This window comes from Anomalospiza imberbis, chromosome 6 (assembly GCF_031753505.1).
Source record: "Anomalospiza imberbis isolate Cuckoo-Finch-1a 21T00152 chromosome 6, ASM3175350v1, whole genome shotgun sequence".
NCBI lineage: Eukaryota > Metazoa > Chordata > Aves > Passeriformes > Viduidae > Anomalospiza > Anomalospiza imberbis.
Genome location: NC_089686.1, coordinates 34,671,576 through 34,689,024, shown reverse-complemented (window position 1 = coordinate 34,689,024; position 17,449 = coordinate 34,671,576). Strand labels below are relative to the sequence as shown.

The window sequence follows — 17,449 nt, the reverse complement described above, 5'->3', positions numbered from 1 at the left end:
TTACAGTCTGTCTCCTAATGCATTAGCATGAGAGGACTGAATAGGGAGCAAATAAGCAGCATGATCTCTCTTTTGCTCTAACTTCTTGATTGCTCTCGTACAATAATAATATCCCTTTCCTGTACTTCATACACAGTAAAGTACTTCCTATACTTTTTTCACACAGGCCTCTAATGGAAGGGCAAGAGATTCCATCACCAATTGCAATCACGTGCCATCAGCAAGGTGGTAACTCCAGGCCCTCTTAGACTCCGCTACTGCCGGCAAGGGGATGGCTGATCTTGGCAGCAAAGGCTGAGTCCCTGGAGGTACAGCTAGCATGACATAGGGATATTGGACACTCTGTACAGCAGATTGGGAGACTGTAGTTGTCAATCTAAATAAGGAGCATAATAATCTTATGTTTATGTATATTCCTCCATCTACTGAGTGTTGCTCTTCACTCCATAAATAACTGATGGCTGACGATTTCACTTAAGAGCCAAAATGCCAAGGACCATACCGCAGGACAGGAACCATACAGTGTTTTGATGATGTGACCTCAAAACATCTATTATTTCCACATGGATAACTAAATTAGGGCTACCCCAGCCAGCTCAAGCTGGATGGGTGTGATGCTGAGCAGCAACCTGTGGCCCACATCACTTTCTCTTTGAAAGCGACCGGCAAATACCAGCGGGCCAAGGTCAGGCAAAAACAACTGCAAAACCCCAACAAGCTGTTTGTTTTGAGCAAACAGTTCCGAATGAACATGTCGATTTTCGGCACTGGCGCCGTCGTTCTGGTTATGCACCACTCAGGCGAAGCGCAGGCCACTCTTACTTGTGATGGGACGCTGGAGCAGCACAACCCTCCGCTTCAGGAAGGCGTTTCCCCGGCCAGCGACCGCGCGTCGGGATGAGGGGCGTTCTCCCCGTGCATGGCTCCCGCCCCGCCTCCCCGGCCCGGCCCGCCTCCCCGGCCCGCCCCGCCTCCCCGGCCCGCCCCGCCTCCCCGGCCCGCCTCCCCGGCCCGCCTCCCCGGCCCGCCCCGCCTCCCCGGCCCGCCTCCCCGGCCCGCCTCCCCGGCCCGGCCCGCCTCCCCGGCCCGCCCCGCCTCCCCGGCCCGGCCCGCCTCCCCGGCCCGGCCCGCCTCCCCGGCCCGCCCCGCCTCCCCGGCCCGGCCCGCCTCCCCGGCCCGCCTCCCCGGCCCGCCCCGCCTCCCCGGCCCGCCCCGCCTCCCCGGCCCGGCCCGCCTCCCCGCCCCGCCCCGCCTCCCCGGCCCGGCCCGCCTCCCCGGCCCGCCTCCCCGGCCCGGCCCGCCTCCCCGGCCCGCCTCCCCGGCCCGCCCCGCCTCCCCGGCCCGCCCCGCCTCCCCGGCACGCCCCGCCTCCCCGGCCCGGCCCGCCTCCCCGGCCCGCCTCCCCGGCCCGGCCCGCCTCCCCGGCCCGCCCCGCCTCCCCGGCCCGCCCCGCCTCCCCGGCCCGGCCCGCCTCCCCGGCCCGCCTCCCCGGCCCGGCCCGCCTCCCCGGCCCGCCTCCCCGGCCCGGCCCGCCTCCCCGCCCCGCCCCGCCTCCCCGGCCCGGCCCGCCTCCCCGCTCCAAGGCCGCTTCCCGCGCCCCGCCCCGCCCCGCTCAGGACGTGCGCGGCGCGGCCATGGCGGCTGTGGACATCCGAGGTAGGCCCGGGACGAGGGCGGCGCTCGGGGCTCGCTCCCCGCGGCTTCGGGGCTCTGCCCGCCGGCCTGGGCTCGGCTCGGCTCCGCCCGCGGGGCAGAGCCCTCCGCGGGGCGGCCGCAGGAGGGGGTCGGTGCGGTGGGGTAGCGGTCCTCGGAAGCTGGAACGGCCGGGCGGAAAAGCTGCCCAAAACGCAGCTTTCTTGGATGTGCGGCAGGCTGCGAGCGTGTGCTCAGGGCCGCCTGGGGAAAATAAGCTTCCTTCTGGTAGATTCTGCCTTTTCAGGGCGGGTAAAGTGGTCCTGCAATGAGATGGCGACGTTAGGGAGCAGCTAAAAAAGAGAGTTCCAGCTCTGGAGTGCGGGGGAAAGTGGGAAGCGCTGCCTTGTGTGTGGGACTTGCACAGGACCGGAGCAGCCTGTGAAGCTGGAAGTCTTAAGAGCATTTCAGGTCGATGTGGTGAAGCAGGCCAGGTGTTAGGAAAGCCGGAAAGAAAGCTGAAGTAACAAAAAACCATTGGGTGTGGAGTCAGGGATATGAATAAAAAGAGATTATGTTTTGAAGAAGAAGTGATATTTGACTGACGTGTTAACGAATATTTATGTTGTAAACAAAGTAGAAGTTAAATTGTAACGAATTTGAGCTTTTAGGGAAGAAATAGGGGTTCACAGGAAAGGAAGTTATTTTTCTCCATAGGAGTGTCTGAATGCAATAACATCAGGAGCCTGTGTGGTGGAGTCTCAGAGAATGAACAAGAGCAGGTATTTAGGGAAATCTCATAAAGGGTCAGTTTTGATAATGCCACAGAGGTTTTCTCCTTTTTTGTCTTCAAATTCTTAATGATTATGTGTAGTCCTGTGTGGTTTTTTGACGGCCTTGTTTGAGATTACATGAAGAAACTATGTAGGCAGTTAATGGAGGAGTGCTGTATTAAGTTATTAGCTAATGTGAGAACCTTCTGTGTTACTCCAGATAATTTAAGCTCCCTCAAAGTCTTTTATCTAATGTAGTTCAATATATTAAGTAGATTTTGAGGCATACTTCTATTTTTAATCTATCTGCTGTGGATTAACCCTGGCTAGGTGCCAGGTACCCACTAAAGCCACTCTGTCACCCCCTTTCTCAACCAGACAGGGGAAAGAGAGGTTTGTGGATCGAGATGAGGGCAGGGAGTGATCACTCATCTGTTACTGTCCTGGGCAAAACAGACTCGATTTGGGGAAATTAATTGAATTGGTTACCAATTAGATCAGAGGAAGATAATGAGAAATAAAACCAAATCTTAAAAACACCTCCACCACTCCATTCTTCCTGGGCTTAACTTCACTCTGAAGTTCTCTACCTTCTCTCCTTCAAGCAAAGGTGAACAGGGAATGGGATTGTGATCAGTTCACGCATGTTGACATTGCCACTCTGTCCTCCTCAGCAGGAGGACTTCCATGGTGGGATTCCTCCCACAGGAGACAATCCTCCATGGATCTCTCCTATGCTGTTGTTCCGAAATAGGCTTTTTCACCTGGTAGAAGAAGCCCATCCACACAACAGAGTTGAGGTATCTGATTTATTGCTCTTAAATCCCGTACCAGTCTATACACCTGAGAACAAGGCTTCTTTACAGGTATTAAATTCATATTGATGCTCTAAGCAGCAATCAGTACTGTGTTCAGGGTGCAGTTTTCAGGTTCCTTTGAGGTCTGGTTCATTGGTAAGCAGATTTGAGCTTTCCATGCCTTTTTCTGAGAGATGCATAGCTATACACAGTTCTCAAAAAAAGTTACTTGAGTATTCAGCTTGCATGGTAAGTCTTGCCCTGACAATGGAAGGGAACATTCTGGCATATAGAAACTCGTGAGTCAGTTTGGTATGTCCAATTGGGACAGTCCACAACCCGTAAGAATGGCCATAAAACCCTTTTTCCCATTGCTTCAACAATCGGTATTGTAACTTTACTGAGCAGGCCCTTGCATCTGTTTATTACTGAATGTGTGGCTCCGCTGTTGATCAGAAGTCTGTTGTTTCATTTTCTGGCTGTACTGGAGCTATGAGGTCTGCTAGGAATGCCTTAATGTTTTCCACCAGTCCCCTCCTCTCATAGTCAGAAATAATGTTTACATCTAATTGTCCCTTCCTGCCTACCAAGAGTACATTGATTCAGGCCAAAGGGTGGGAGCCCTTTCAGACCCCAGTGCCTATTGCTCTCCTTCCACCTTCTTTAGTACCATTCTCTTCTTCTTCACTGTAAACAGGTATTCAGTGTAGCCTGCATAACTCCCCCAATTAGGGTTATTAGTCAGCATGATAGTTTCCAAAAGCTGACACATTCCAGTAAAACAGATTTAAGCCTAGCCACTTCGCTTAAGTACTTAAAAATTAATGGGACCCAGGTAAGGTTGAAGCTGATAATAATATTCCCTGAATTTGGGGAACAGAAAGGTTAGAAATTAAGGTAGAGTGTTGGAAGAGCAATGGGTCTACCTATGAAAAACCATTCCAGATTTCTCTGCATGACACATCAAAACCAGTAGTGAAAAATCCAAAATTTTGCAGCTCTGAAAAGTGGAATTGTTGGTGTAATTTTACTGTGTATTCCCTTTGGGCCTACCATCATGTGGGTCTATCATTTAAATTCAAAATATATATTACTGAAACTACAACAGCTGCATTTTCGCCAATCCAAGAGTATTAGAATATTTTATCTTCACAAATTTTTGAAATCGGTTCATGTGTGGTCTGAAATACTGGTCATCAAGAAATTTTGTGTAATCGATCTTGGTCTCTGAAATTGGTGGAAGTAATAATGCAGATTAATATTTGGCACTTAAACCAACCTGCTCACAATTTTTAAGTACCTTCTGTGCAGGCTGGTTATCTTGGTTACACAGGCAATCGCTCACTTTTCCAGAATTACCAAGATCTTTGTAGCACTCAGAGCTGGGTCGGGATGGACAAGTGCCCATTGTCAGTGAGCATGGCCTCTGACCTGCCTTACCCTCTGGGCCAGCTTTGAGGCTACTTAGCCCAGGTGAACATGATCTGGCAGCTCTGCAGGGCCTGGCAACTCGTGGGGCTGGTTGGCATGGCTTGTATTGCACTCGGCTTCGGGAGAAATGGAAAAAAAGTGCTCCAGCATGGGTCCCCCAGAGGGTCACAAGTCCTGCCAGCAAACCTGCTCCAGCTTGGGCTCCTCTGTCCAAGGCACCAGAGGTCCTGTCAGGAGCCTGCACTAGTGTGGCTTCCCATGGGGTCACGTCCTCCCTTGGACATCCACCTGCTCCAGTGTGGGGTCCTCAAGGGGCTGCATCTGGATCTCTGCTCCACTGTGGATCTCCATGGGCTGCAGTGGGACAGCCACCTTATCATGGACTGTGCTTGTCTCTGTAGGACGTGGGGGAGTTCCCAGCAGCTTCTCACTGAAGGCACCCCTGTAACAACTCCTACCAAACCTGCTCAGGCAAACCCAATACCCCGTCAGGCTACTTTACTGTTCCTCTCGGTTTGGCAAAGAAAGCGTAGTGCTGGGCTACCTGGCCAGCAAGGCCAGGTTCAGCACATTGTGTGAATTACTCTTCTTTTTTGCCATGGATTGCTGGCTTGTCTTCCAAATTGTCTTGGAAATCATGACAAATTGGCAGTATTGTCACAAGCACTTTACTTTTGCAGCTGTGATGCAAATTCCACAAGAAATGCTTTGCACAAGATGTCCTATTTTTGAAAGGAACAGGGAAGCAAGAATACCATCCTTTCTTATACCCAAAATAAACGGTACACTCTTAAGTATGACAGCCATGTCAGATTCACGGTTTGTTTTATTCTTCCTCTCCTTTTTCCAAGAACAGTTAAGAGCACTATCTTGCTAGTTATAACGGCAATTATAACTACTGGCAGTAAGCAGCTGGATAATTGAGTCTTAGAGTCCAACTTTGTATTCCATTTTACGATGCATTTCTCAGTCTATATACAGCATGATAGCTATATATATATATCTCTATCTAAAGCTTGCGTGACAGTCCTCTGAGAAATGCAGTTATTGTTAACCATACAAACAAAGAAAGTTTGTACTTGAAGTATAATGTGAGAGCTTATTATAAGAAGAATGCAAGTGCTTAAGATTTTAAGATTTTTTTTTTTTAAAGGAGAGCTCTTTTGGATTTGAATGGCATTTGGAATAAACAGCACTACTATGACTTAGGTGCTTAATAATGGATCTTAGTGCCATGTTTCTGAGACTTCCTTTTCTGTAGTGAGGAGAGAGAATAGTCTGTGTGAAATAACTTGAATGCCCGTAGACTTCTCCCTCCCTCCCTTTCCCTGCCCTGCATGAAACAGTTGGGCTAAAAATTCTGAGATTAGCAAGGAAAATTGGTTTACATGTAGCTATTTCTGTTGCATTTTTCCTGGTTTGCTAAGCAGGTAGTGTTGCTTTATAACTCTTCCTCAGAGAAGCTGCTAGTAGTGTATGAGCTGACATTTTTGAGAGTGATCTGGTGATCCTTGAGCATGCTGAATTGTCACAGAAGTAAAATAGTCTCATTGGAACGATAAGTGGGAGTTCAGGGTATGTATATAATGCATGAACTTTAGGGACAGGTTCCCATGTGGAGGGAATTTGAGATCTTCAGTCAGTCTTCAATGACTTCTCATCACTTAGGGTTTTTTTAATCTAAACAATGCATGTCTCTTCCCGCTTTCTTGTGTCTAGGAAATTCTGTTTGCTGCTGCTGTTATTTAAAACCAGTGAATTTCAGGGTTTTTTTCCAAGGTTCCTCCTGGATCTCTAGTGTTGGCAGATTTGTTGCCTATGGAATTGGTTCTTGACACTGGTTTCTTTGATGTGCCTGAAGAACATTTTGCTGCAGCATGATTACAAAATGCAGGGACTTTAACACATATTTCCCTAAATCTGTAAGAATTTAATTGGCCTATTATGAATTGTAGGTTATAAAATATGTTTGTTTAAAAAGCTTACTTTTTTAATAGAATTGTTAGAGTTCGGTAGCTAAATATCTGTAATATCCACTGAGTTATGGAACAAGTAATTTGCTGCAGGCAATTTGGCAGATTAATTTTATAGTCAGGAATAGAATCTCTTGTTCAAGATTACTGGGAAGCATCTGCCCAAAGATAGCATCCTTGTGTTTGCTGTTGTTTTTTGGGGTGTGTTGGGGTTTTTTTGTTTTGTTTTGTTTGTTTGGGGTTTTTTTTTTGTATACTGCTAAGAGACCTGCATAAGGTTAAAGGTTATCAATTACTACCTGCACTGTATGAAATACTTCTTTCATGTTAACTGGTGTGTTTGTGTTCCATCTCCTTCCTCTGCTGTAATTGTTAACTGATGGCTATTTACTCTTGGATGTATTTGTAGTGGTTTTGACTGCTTTGGTACTCAATGTAGATTTATTTTCCCAGATAATCTGTTGGGGATCTCCTGGGTTGACAGCTCCTGGATTCCAATATTAAACAATGGGAGTGTGTTGGACTATTTCTCAGAGCGAAGTAACCCTTTCTATGACCGAACATGTAACAATGAAGTCGTCAAAATGCAGCGGATGACCCTGGACCATTTGAAGTAAGTTGTAATTTGCATCTGGTTCCTGTGCAGTATCCCTTGTTCCTCCATTCAGAGGCTTTGGTGACTGAATGGAGGCATGCTGGAACGCTCGTTGTGTTGTGTGCTTTTTAGTCCCACCACTTTCCAGCGAGGCTGGCTCTTTCTGTATTGGATGTTTTCTGCTTGTTCTTATGCCATCTCAAGGAGGTGTTAAGCTTGAAGGATTCTCTGTGTCTTTTGAGATGCCAGTAAACCACCCTTTAGATATTTCTCTGAAATAGAAAACTGTCTTCTCTCATCCTTTCTGCTCAACAGAACCTGAGTAGTCTAATGTAGTTAAATGTTTTTTCTGCGGTGAATAGAGTTTATGTTAGGGGATACTTTGAGTTCATAAATAGTTTGTTTCCATATACTGCTGGCTGTGTGCCATAATTAGTACATAATTCCTCCAAAGAGCTGGCTTTTTAGTATGGATAATAAGAGTAGTGAGTGTTGTAAATAAACTGATCACATATGGTTGTGTATTGAGATTGGATGTGCAAGTTAACTTTCTTTTTAGTTCCCCATCTGCTATGCTGAGCACAGGCGAGTTGTTTGTTTGAGTTTGTTTGAGAACTATTTTAAGACTCCACAGTATGATAGAGAGTTTGCAAGCAGGACTAGAAGTCTATTGGTAAAGTCACTTGTGCTCAGTGTGGTTGCAGAGAGGCCTTTATATCAGACACCCAGATGGTCACATCATACACCAGTTCTTTGTTGCTGTATTTAAATGACATCGCCGTTATGATAGATTGTTATCTTTCTTGCTATTTATCTGTTGCTAATATGTTCTACTTGTGTTGTGTCAGGTTGTTATAACTCCCTTTGTCTATGCACCTAGGGTTTGATAGCTACCTCAGGAAATCCTTTGCCTTTATTTACTGCACATTATAAAGAAGAGCTTTCAAAGCATCAGAACTTTGTTGCTTTGTTGCCGGGCCCTTTGGTTGCTCTTCACATCCTACAGATTTTACTTAGAGGAAGATACTCACTCTGGTTGTTTCTTTCTCAGCCAGATGGTTGGAGTGGAGTACATCCTTCTCCATGCTCAAGAGCCCATCCTCTTCATTATCCGAAAGCAGCAAAGGCAATCTCCAACACAAGGTACAGTCACCCACTTCTTGCCCCTGTTGAGAAGCCAGTCACTCAGTTGTTTTTATCAAGTTCCTAATTTGTGTATAAGCACTTCTGTTTCCCCTCTTCTGTCTTAATCTCCAGTCTAACTAGGAGGGTGTGAGGCTTTGTGGTGGGGAGATCCTTTCTGCGGCAGGTCCCTGCAGTGTGCCAGCAGCAGGGAGCGCCATCTTGTGGGGAAATGGGAGCAGTGAATGAGAGAGTGCTGCCCCGTGCTGCGTTTTCCTGCAGGAAGTTGCTAATAGCATTCATTCCATGTCGTATTTATCCGTTAGGCTATGCAAGTGTCCATGTCTTGTTGTGATGGAGTCTTGTGGTAACAGCACCACTTCTTCCTACAGTGTTGCTTTCCAGTTTTTAAATCAAATACCTTAGCTTTTTTTCCCCATCTGCATGCAACTGGCTTTGTTATTCCTTTTTAACCTTGAATTTGTTTGTGTATATGTGATTAATCAAATATGTAGCCACATTTCAATAGTTATTGGATTGTCTTATCTATTTACTTCATGTTGATATAAAATAATAGGTTATTTCAGAGTAAGCTTTGTAGGAAAGAAAGGCAGGGTTCGTGCTAATTATTTCTTAACTTCTTTTTCTTAGGGATTTAGGTTCTGTATATACATTTTGATCTTTATGGGATTTTGTCTTGTCTTGTAATGTTTCTTATTTGCTTATGTCAGATAATGGTCTGTTTACATTGCAGTTCCAAGTTGAGAAAACATGTGTGATTGATTCTTTAGTACATTGAGTTATTTCTTTATTAGAGATTTTCAACATAGCTTCTAAAAGTGAGTTTAGAATTATCGTACAGCCCTTAATTTCTGGTTTTGACACCTTTCAGATTGAGCCTGGAGTTGGGGCTACCACAGTATGTGTGTTTAGACATATGCTGTAAGGCAGATGTATGTGTGGTGGAACTTAGCTGTCACTTGTTTGGTAACATTTTTCCCACTATGACTGTAAAGTTTGTGCTGGGTACGTTACTTGAGTTTCATAGTTCCCTAGCTGAGATGTTACCATGTGTTTTATTTCATCGGGGTACAAAAATTAATGTATTTCAGACATTGGAATGGGGATGTAAAAGTGAAATTTAATGAGTTCATAGCTGGTGTAGAATATTCAAATACAGCTGATGCAGCCCTGTCTTATGACTTCTGTGTGTTTTTAAAAAAGCAGTATTTATATTTTAAATTCTTAAAGACAAGCTTTTGCCTGTTTGAAGGGGTATTAGAAAAATCTTTAGATCAATGATTAGGGAGAGTTGCCTGTCTAGGAGAGTAGGACCTGGTACAGAGCTGTGAAACAGTAAAACTGCTGTTCTGTGTCTTGCTCCATTTGTAAAGAAGTGCTAAGCATCCATTTTCTTTTGAGGAGAAGTGGGTACTGTAATAGGCACCCAACTGTCTGGGACTGCTGATTTAGGCAGCTTCATAAAATGCAAGTACTGGATGAATTGTTAGTAGAGATGGAGGAACTGGAACACGTGTGTGCACAGGTAATGTCCTTAGGAATGTGAAACTGGGAGCATTGCTGTGGTTTCTCAATTGAACAATGTTTGGCAGAGTTATAGAGGCAACTATAATGTTCCTCTGCACTGCAGCTCTAATGAACAAGAATTTTTGATTGGTCAGTAGAGGTTCAAAATCTGATTTAGCAAATGCCTTTGGAAAGTAGTTTTTTTTTGGCAGAATGTTACTAATTTAGAAAAGCATGCTTTGTGTGTGCTTCACTCTATTGGATCTGGGAAATCTAGCTGAGAGGACTGTAGAAGTTCGAGAAAGCTGAGTCCAAGGAAAAGGTTAACAAGAGAAAACTTTGTGATAAGAGAAATATTGCAGTTTCTGCTGCTACAACTGAAATTCAGCAACAATACACAGTCTTCAGCCAGAGCTTTGAATTGATTCCATGTTTTTCTTCTTTTCCTTCCCACAGTTATGCCATTGGCTGACTACTATATTATTGCTGGAGTGATTTATCAAGCACCTGACTTAGGATCTGTCATTAACTCCAGAGTTGTAAGTGTTCTGTGCATTTGATGTGGACTGCTTTATATCTGTTTTTACTTTTGGTTGTCCCCCACGCTGTTTAAATATCTCCTTCACTATTCTGAGCAAAGAACTTGTGTAGTAATGGTGCAGGAACTTAAAACAAACCCCACTGGTTAATATTGTGTGCATCCCACGTGAAAATGCAAGATCCTATGAGAATGCTGTATTGCCCAGAAACTAGGATACATTGTTTAAGGATGAAGGATCAGAATAATGAAGCTACACAATTGGCAGAACAGCATGAAGTTTGAATAATCAAAATTTTAAAATTATTTGACATACATATGAAATAGTAATTAAATACATAATCAGTGAAGCTTGCTTCGGAAAGTTAATGTTAAGCTAATGTAATATTTATTTTTAAATGAGGCTTATGTTTTTAATTGATGTGGTATTTCTTCCTAAATTGGATGCTCAAGTTTGTTTTGATTTCTTCTGTTCTTGTAAACTGATGTTTTTTTCCAAGTTTTTCTCTTGTCAGTTTAGAAAAGCACTTCAGAAGAGCCTTTTAAGAACCTGTTCAAGAAATTACATTCTCAGTCCAAAACGGGATATTCCAATTTCCCTTTCCAGAACAAAAATGAATATAGAATACTAATTTTAAAATACCTACTTTCAAAAACTTATGTTGTATTTTCTCCTTGAGTTCTGAACACTGCCTTACATTCTTGTTCTGAAAGCTCACTGCAGTGCATGGAATTCAGTCTGCTTTTGAAGAAGCTATGTCCTACTGTCGCTATCACCCATCCAAGGGCTACTGGTGGCATTTCAAAGATGAAGAAGAACGAGGTATGATTGCTAGTTTCTCCTACATACTTTGGGAGAGGAAAAGAATGTAGGGAGAAGCTTGAGGCAATGCACAGTGATGGTGGAGAGGTGAGATGAAGTGTCTGAAGGGTAAGTTAGGGCTCTCTACCAGGTTAAAGGAATCTTGCCCTTCTGTGCGGGTGGGAATGAACATTGTGGCATGGGTGGGAGATGAAAATGAACTGTGTGTCAACAAAGTGGGCAGCTCTTCAACCCATGGAGGACCAAAACACATTTTCAAAAGACAAACCAGTTTGTCAGGAGGTCATACAACAAAGAGCTGCTAAGAGAAAATAATTTTTAATACATCTTTCTCTAATATTTCTCTGATTTGCAGAGAAAACTAAACCAAAAGCCAAGAAGAAAGAAGAACCAAGCTCTATTTTCCAAAGACAACGAGTAGATGCTTTGCTTTTAGACCTAAGGCAAAAGTTTCCACCCAGATTTGTTCAGGTATGACACTCAAAAGCCACAGTTTTACTGTAACTTAGAACTTAAAAGACAGTCATGCAGTAGTAACATGGATTAGATCACAAACTTGACATGGAAGGCTCATATTAGAGTGTAGGATCTCCATTTGTAATCACTGGAGTCATTAAGACCTTGGCAAAACTATGACAGTGAATTTTATTATACATCTTCCTTATTTGATCACGGAGGGTCTGTTCTCAGCTATCAGATGTTGCTGCTGCTTCCAGTTTCCTCTTTTGTGAACTCAATCAAGCCATCACAGTATTTTGTTTTAGTTACTCCATTGTTCTAGAAACTCATTAGTTAGCATGGAAATTCTTGGCATTCTGTGAAGTTGTTGGGGTTACCTCTGATTGTCTTTGGTAGCCATTTGTTCCACCAGGTCTTCTGCTTGGGAGCAAAGGAAATTATGTTTACAGCATCTCACAAAAGTGCTCCTCAGCCAGTCCTGGGGAAGACTGGCTAACTGCATATTTTTGTCTTTAGTGTTTTTCAGTTGTTAGAGGAAAAACTGGATGTTACAAAATATTAACTGGATTTTGTTTAAAGCGTATTTAGTGACCCATTCTACTCTCACCTCTTACATATAGGAGTGCATTGCTTGTATTTAATTCCTAAATTAATGGCAGGAAGGGTTGAGAGTTACAACTTTGGTTCCACTGATATGTTGGTTTTCTTTCTTCTCTCACAGCAAAAGCCTGGAGAAAAGCCTATCCCAGGTAAAACTGTAATATTTTCATAAGACTTAAAAATAGACTCTGTATGCAGTATCTTGCAGTTGCCATGTAAGCTCTTGCTGCTGCTACTGTGAGGTGGTTTGGAATTCTGGCATTAGCTAATTGTGCAAAGTAATGGATAAGAGTGAAGACTTTGAATTGATCATAAGCAACGTCTAAACAGGAAAGGCCTGAACTGTATCACTTCAATCTCTTCCACCTTTTAACTGAATAAAAGTATTAATTTATTCTCTGCTTATTATTCTTACACCTTTGAAATTAATGTTGCCCATGTGGCATTAACAATATTTTCTAAATACTCTGAAGAGTGGAATGAAATCAGAGGTTTAACTTTCTTTTGCTGTTATATCTTTAGTGGAACAAATCAAGAAGGAACCAGAACCAGTCCCTGAAGCTGTCAAGACAGAGGAAAAAGAGACTGTAAAGAATGCTCAGAGTGCTGGTGCTAAAGGACCACCTGAAAAACGAATGAGACTCCAGTGAAGGGAGAAGCTATTGCACATCTGGATTAGTCAGTACCTGGAAAACAGAAGATTCTTGCAACCTTTTCTTTATATTTAAGCTCTTCCACTGAGACTGACATTTCAGGGTCTGGGATCCCTGTAACAGCTTTTTCTGTAGAAACCTCTCATGCAAATGTTAATGTCAGGATGTGAGCTGCCTCAAAGGAGGTGTTTTCAGTCTTCATCTTATTTTAAATGCTGACTTCTGAGAATGGTTTTTACATGGACATGTTCAGGAGCCTCCTGAAATCTTTACAAATTCCTGCATTCTTTGTGTCTAGGTTTCCTATGTAAAAAGAAAAACAAACCTTTTATATATAAAAAGGAATTGGAATTCTTGGCAAATAAAACTCCTGGCTGCTGGAATGCCTTTCTTAAATGTATACTTTGTTAGTAGCAAATATGTCATATGTGCTGGCAGCATTTTTTTTTTTTTTTGCTTGGATGTTGGAATATATTGTCTTCTCTTTTGAGGAGGAAAAGTTAGGTTACCCACTACAAATTGCTGTGCCTCTAGTGTGCTTGGGATAAAGATAAAAGATTTCATAACTGGACCCTCAAATCCATGTAATTAGATGTCAGAATGGTCTCAGTTTCTAGATATTCTTGGACATGGGTTTTACTTAATGGTTAAGCTGATAGTTTATTATGGAAGTTAGTGTTTTGGGCCAGAGATTTATGATGTAAAACAGGCTAAGATTTCTTGATGTTGCACACTCAGTGAAGCTGTTTGTATTTCTAATTTTCCACTGTAACTCAAATGTATCAATCACATCTCTTCCTCTGTGCTCCTGGCACTTCCTTACACCTTCATTTGACATGTGGCTTTTGTGGAAGTGGGACAGTGGAAGAGAAACATCACTGACACCTATACACTTATTTAAGCATGTTGCTTACATAAACCTTTAGTTGTCTCAGAAAAATTAGAAGTCATCTGTTGAAAAGAAATTACTATTAGTTTGGTTTTGGTTTTTCACCGAAGTAATGGAGTGAACCTTGAAATAGTTTGCTTTCTTTCCACAACTGTTACCCGTTTTCATACAGTAATCTGGAGATAGCAAGAAAAAGGTTTGTACACAGCAACCAAAATGTAGATAGGCAGAAAGACTAAAGTATGCTTAGATAGCTGTGTCAAATTTATCTTCAGGTTACAAGACACTCTTTTTCAGTAACTTACCTCTCCAGTCAGAGCTCTTTGTTACTGAATGATAGAAAGACCTGTCAGGGCTATTTATTACTGAATGACAAAAAGATCCATGCCATTTTATCATATAATTCAAAGTTGTAATGCTAAAAGATGTAGATATAACAATAGCTGTTCTCAGTTAATGCAGATAGAGATCTGAAATTCATATATTCATATACTTGAGTGTGTATTAGGTTTATTTCATACCTGGATCAGGTTTGAACAGCCATTTCTCAAAATGTTGATAAAAGTAGATAAGAAAATAGTGTGAACTATCAGATCAAGTGAAAATATAGAAAGCAGTTATTCTGGGATGCTCAAAACCAGTCAAGATGGTGTGAATATACTTAGAAAAAAAGGGTGTTGGTTTTTTCTTGTATTTTAGAAATTCCTCTGGAAGCAAGTAGTGGAAGAAGCACAAAAGCCATTCCCTCATCCACCCCCATGAAGGAAAGCCTGGATTTCCAGAAATGAGACATGAATAGTGAGGCACCTCAGCAGGCCTTGCTGTTGATGGCCAGAATAAAGTCCTTGGAAATGGCCGTTAAGTGAGCTGGGAACCTGTATGTAATTTGGAAAAGTTACCAAGGCAGATGACAGACTGCACTTAATGAAGATCTAGGGTATTGGGCTTTGGTTGTGTGGGGTTTTTTTGGTGTTTTTTTTCGTTCGGTTTGGATTTTTAAATGGAGAAAAATTATCTATTCATGCACAAAGGAAATATTTAACACTACTAGCAGAAGAAAGCTTGTTTACTGCTGAAGGCACATGCAGCTGTGGCAAAAAATGCATGCTAGAATATAGTATGAGCAAAATACTCTATCAGTCACTGGACTTCACCTGAAATAAAGTATGTTGTGCAATTCAGTGTCTGAAAAGGAATTTCCCTAAAGTAGAAGGGTTTGAAGAAGGGCAGTAAAATGAGTAGGACAGAGTTTCTTCTATGATGGCACTGGGAAGACATTTAAGTCTTTATAAAACTGAGTAGTGAAACAAATAGCAAAGTAGAGGACTCCTGTCTTGAATAGAGAGACAGGTAAATGAAACTGAATTGGGTTTACATTTGGACTCAACCATTATACTCCATACTCAGAATTTGAGCTGATCAGAGATAAGGGTGGAACATGAAGGGGCAGACTGTCCTCACATTTATCTCAGCAGCCTTTCTGCCTTCTGCAGAAATGCCTGGTGTTGGCTGGTGTCAAAGGGCATTAAAAGGGATGGATTCCTGGTGTGATCCCATCTGAGTTAAAGCGCCAGCATCTAAGCTATTGAGAGGCTAGCAAATGGCTTCCATTCATGAAACAAGCGTTTGAATGTGGTAAACTTTTCCAAGGGAATCGTCTTTCCCTGAGCAAATTACATTCTAAAACGGTAAGGGATGTTACCAGTGTGTCGATTTCCTAGTAGCTGTCCAGTGCTGAAGGTTTGCCGTATGAGGGACTGAAAGATCTGGTCCTGTTACTCGCTGACCAGATATTCTACAATAATTTAATCAATTAAGTGAGCTATTAATTTACTGAAGTGACACTGTCAGCTATTACTGTTGAAATGTTAAGCAGGTATCTTGTAGTCAGTAATGTTTTTCAGTGCATGAGAATCTAAGCCTTTTCTCTGAGTGTAGAAGTCTGACTGTGAAGTCTGAAGTCCTTCCAAAGGATGTTCAGTTATTTGTAAAGCTTGTAGATGAAAGGGAAGAAGCAAGCACTTCTGAAATTTGTTTGTGCGTCACTTTCTTCTGTATAAAGAAGAGATTTGGTTTTACAAGAGAACTATCTCTACTTTTTGCTCTTAGATAATAACCATTCAGACTTCAAAAGGGCTTTTCTTTGCCTAAATCATGGAGTAACAGGAGCTGAAAATTACCTGCAACTCTAACAGAAACAATTCTCCACAGAGCCTGAAAATACATATAAATGTTTGCATACCCATGAACAGCTATGCATTTTTGTATGTATGTATGTGTACACATGCATGCAAAAATCTAGCCAGATTGTAGGAGAGGAGCACTCTAGCTACCTCAGTTTACTGTGTAAAGCTAATGGTGTCTCAGGTGCAGCAGAAATACTGTATTTGTCATCTTTTCATTAAGTAAGGTCTGACCAGGCTATATGTTGCTCTCACACATTCCTCTTTGCCACTCTGCCCCCATACTTCATGTTTCAGTAGCCTTTTCTTAGCAAAGAAAGTTAGGTGCCATCTGGTCAGTCAGTACGTTTTGTTTGCCAGACCAAGCTGTTCTTGGAGCAAGAAGGGTATGGGCAATAGGAGGGACAAGGCAAAGGGGATAGATTAGCTTTATACTAGTACTTTGAGACCCAGGTATTTTCTAGTCTTAACTGTATAGCTATGTTTATATTAAAAGAGAAAGTAAGTAGTAAGCAACTTCATGCCAAGGGATGGAAGGGGTGGTAAGACATGGCTCTTGCAAATTGGCAGAGTGATTTAGTAGGGTCTTTTGTATAACTTAAGGAGTGATCACACAGCAAAAGTATGTATTTAAAAATAGCACTCACTACACACTGCGCACGGATTATGTAACAGGATTTTTTCATTACTGTGGTCTGGGTTATATTTATTTCAAGAGACATAATCTGGTGTCGTTCGCAGTACTGAAATGCAAAACTGATAATTGAAAAATAGTGGACAAGCATTTAACAACTAGCTGCACATAAAAGACGTCACCAGAAACAGTTTCTATAATTTTAAAACCAATAGGAAAATAAACCTAAGGCTAAAATAGATAGGTCGTGAGTTTGGATGGATATCTAGAAAGATCTTCCTAGATGGATCCTAATAGAAGCAGACATCCTGTGTTCATTCCTTTAATCTGAGGTAGTGTATTACAAGGTGTATGCTGCTAATGCTGGCCATGCTTGCAAGGAATGAGCAAGATACCAAACCACAGAATCTGAAGCACCTTTGGACAATAGTTGGTGACCTCCACAGCTGTTAGTTAGGCCTGCCATGTGCCCAGCATAAGGTACCAGCCCTCTCAGGACCCTGGGGCATAAGGCAGCAGAAGGAGGCTCTGAGCATTCTGCCAGCTGCTTCTTTCTTTCTTGCCCAGCCTCCTGAGGGGCAGTGCCCATCTCCAGTAGTTCGAAATGTTAGGTGTTTCTGCCTGTGCCAGAGTGATGATCAGCACACAGAAGATGGTGATAAAAGGCAGGATTCCTGAGATCCATATGGGATGGTAGAAGGATACACCTCCTGCATTTGAGAAAGATAAGGGCCATAACAGGTTGGACTTCATCCCAAATGTGCTTGCAGTGCTGAAAAGAAAGCTGTGAAGAGTTCCTAAAAGGTAACAGCTGTGGCTA

At 42.8% G+C, this 17,449-nt stretch overlaps 1 protein-coding gene across 1 annotated transcript; it reads left to right on the top strand.

Moving 5' to 3' along the window:
• The first annotated feature begins 1,553 nt into the window (after positions 1-1,553).
• On the top strand, positions 1,554-13,306 carry MED6 (mediator complex subunit 6). The gene is made up of 8 exons (XM_068193276.1): positions 1,554-1,656; positions 7,060-7,219; positions 8,253-8,344; positions 10,307-10,389; positions 11,103-11,211; positions 11,567-11,682; positions 12,392-12,419; positions 12,793-13,306. The coding sequence occupies exons 1-8, from the start codon at positions 1,635-1,637 to the stop codon at positions 12,918-12,920; spliced, it is 738 nt and encodes a 245-aa protein (XP_068049377.1). The 5' UTR covers positions 1,554-1,634; the 3' UTR covers positions 12,921-13,306.
• Positions 13,307-17,449: the final 4,143 nt, after the last annotated feature.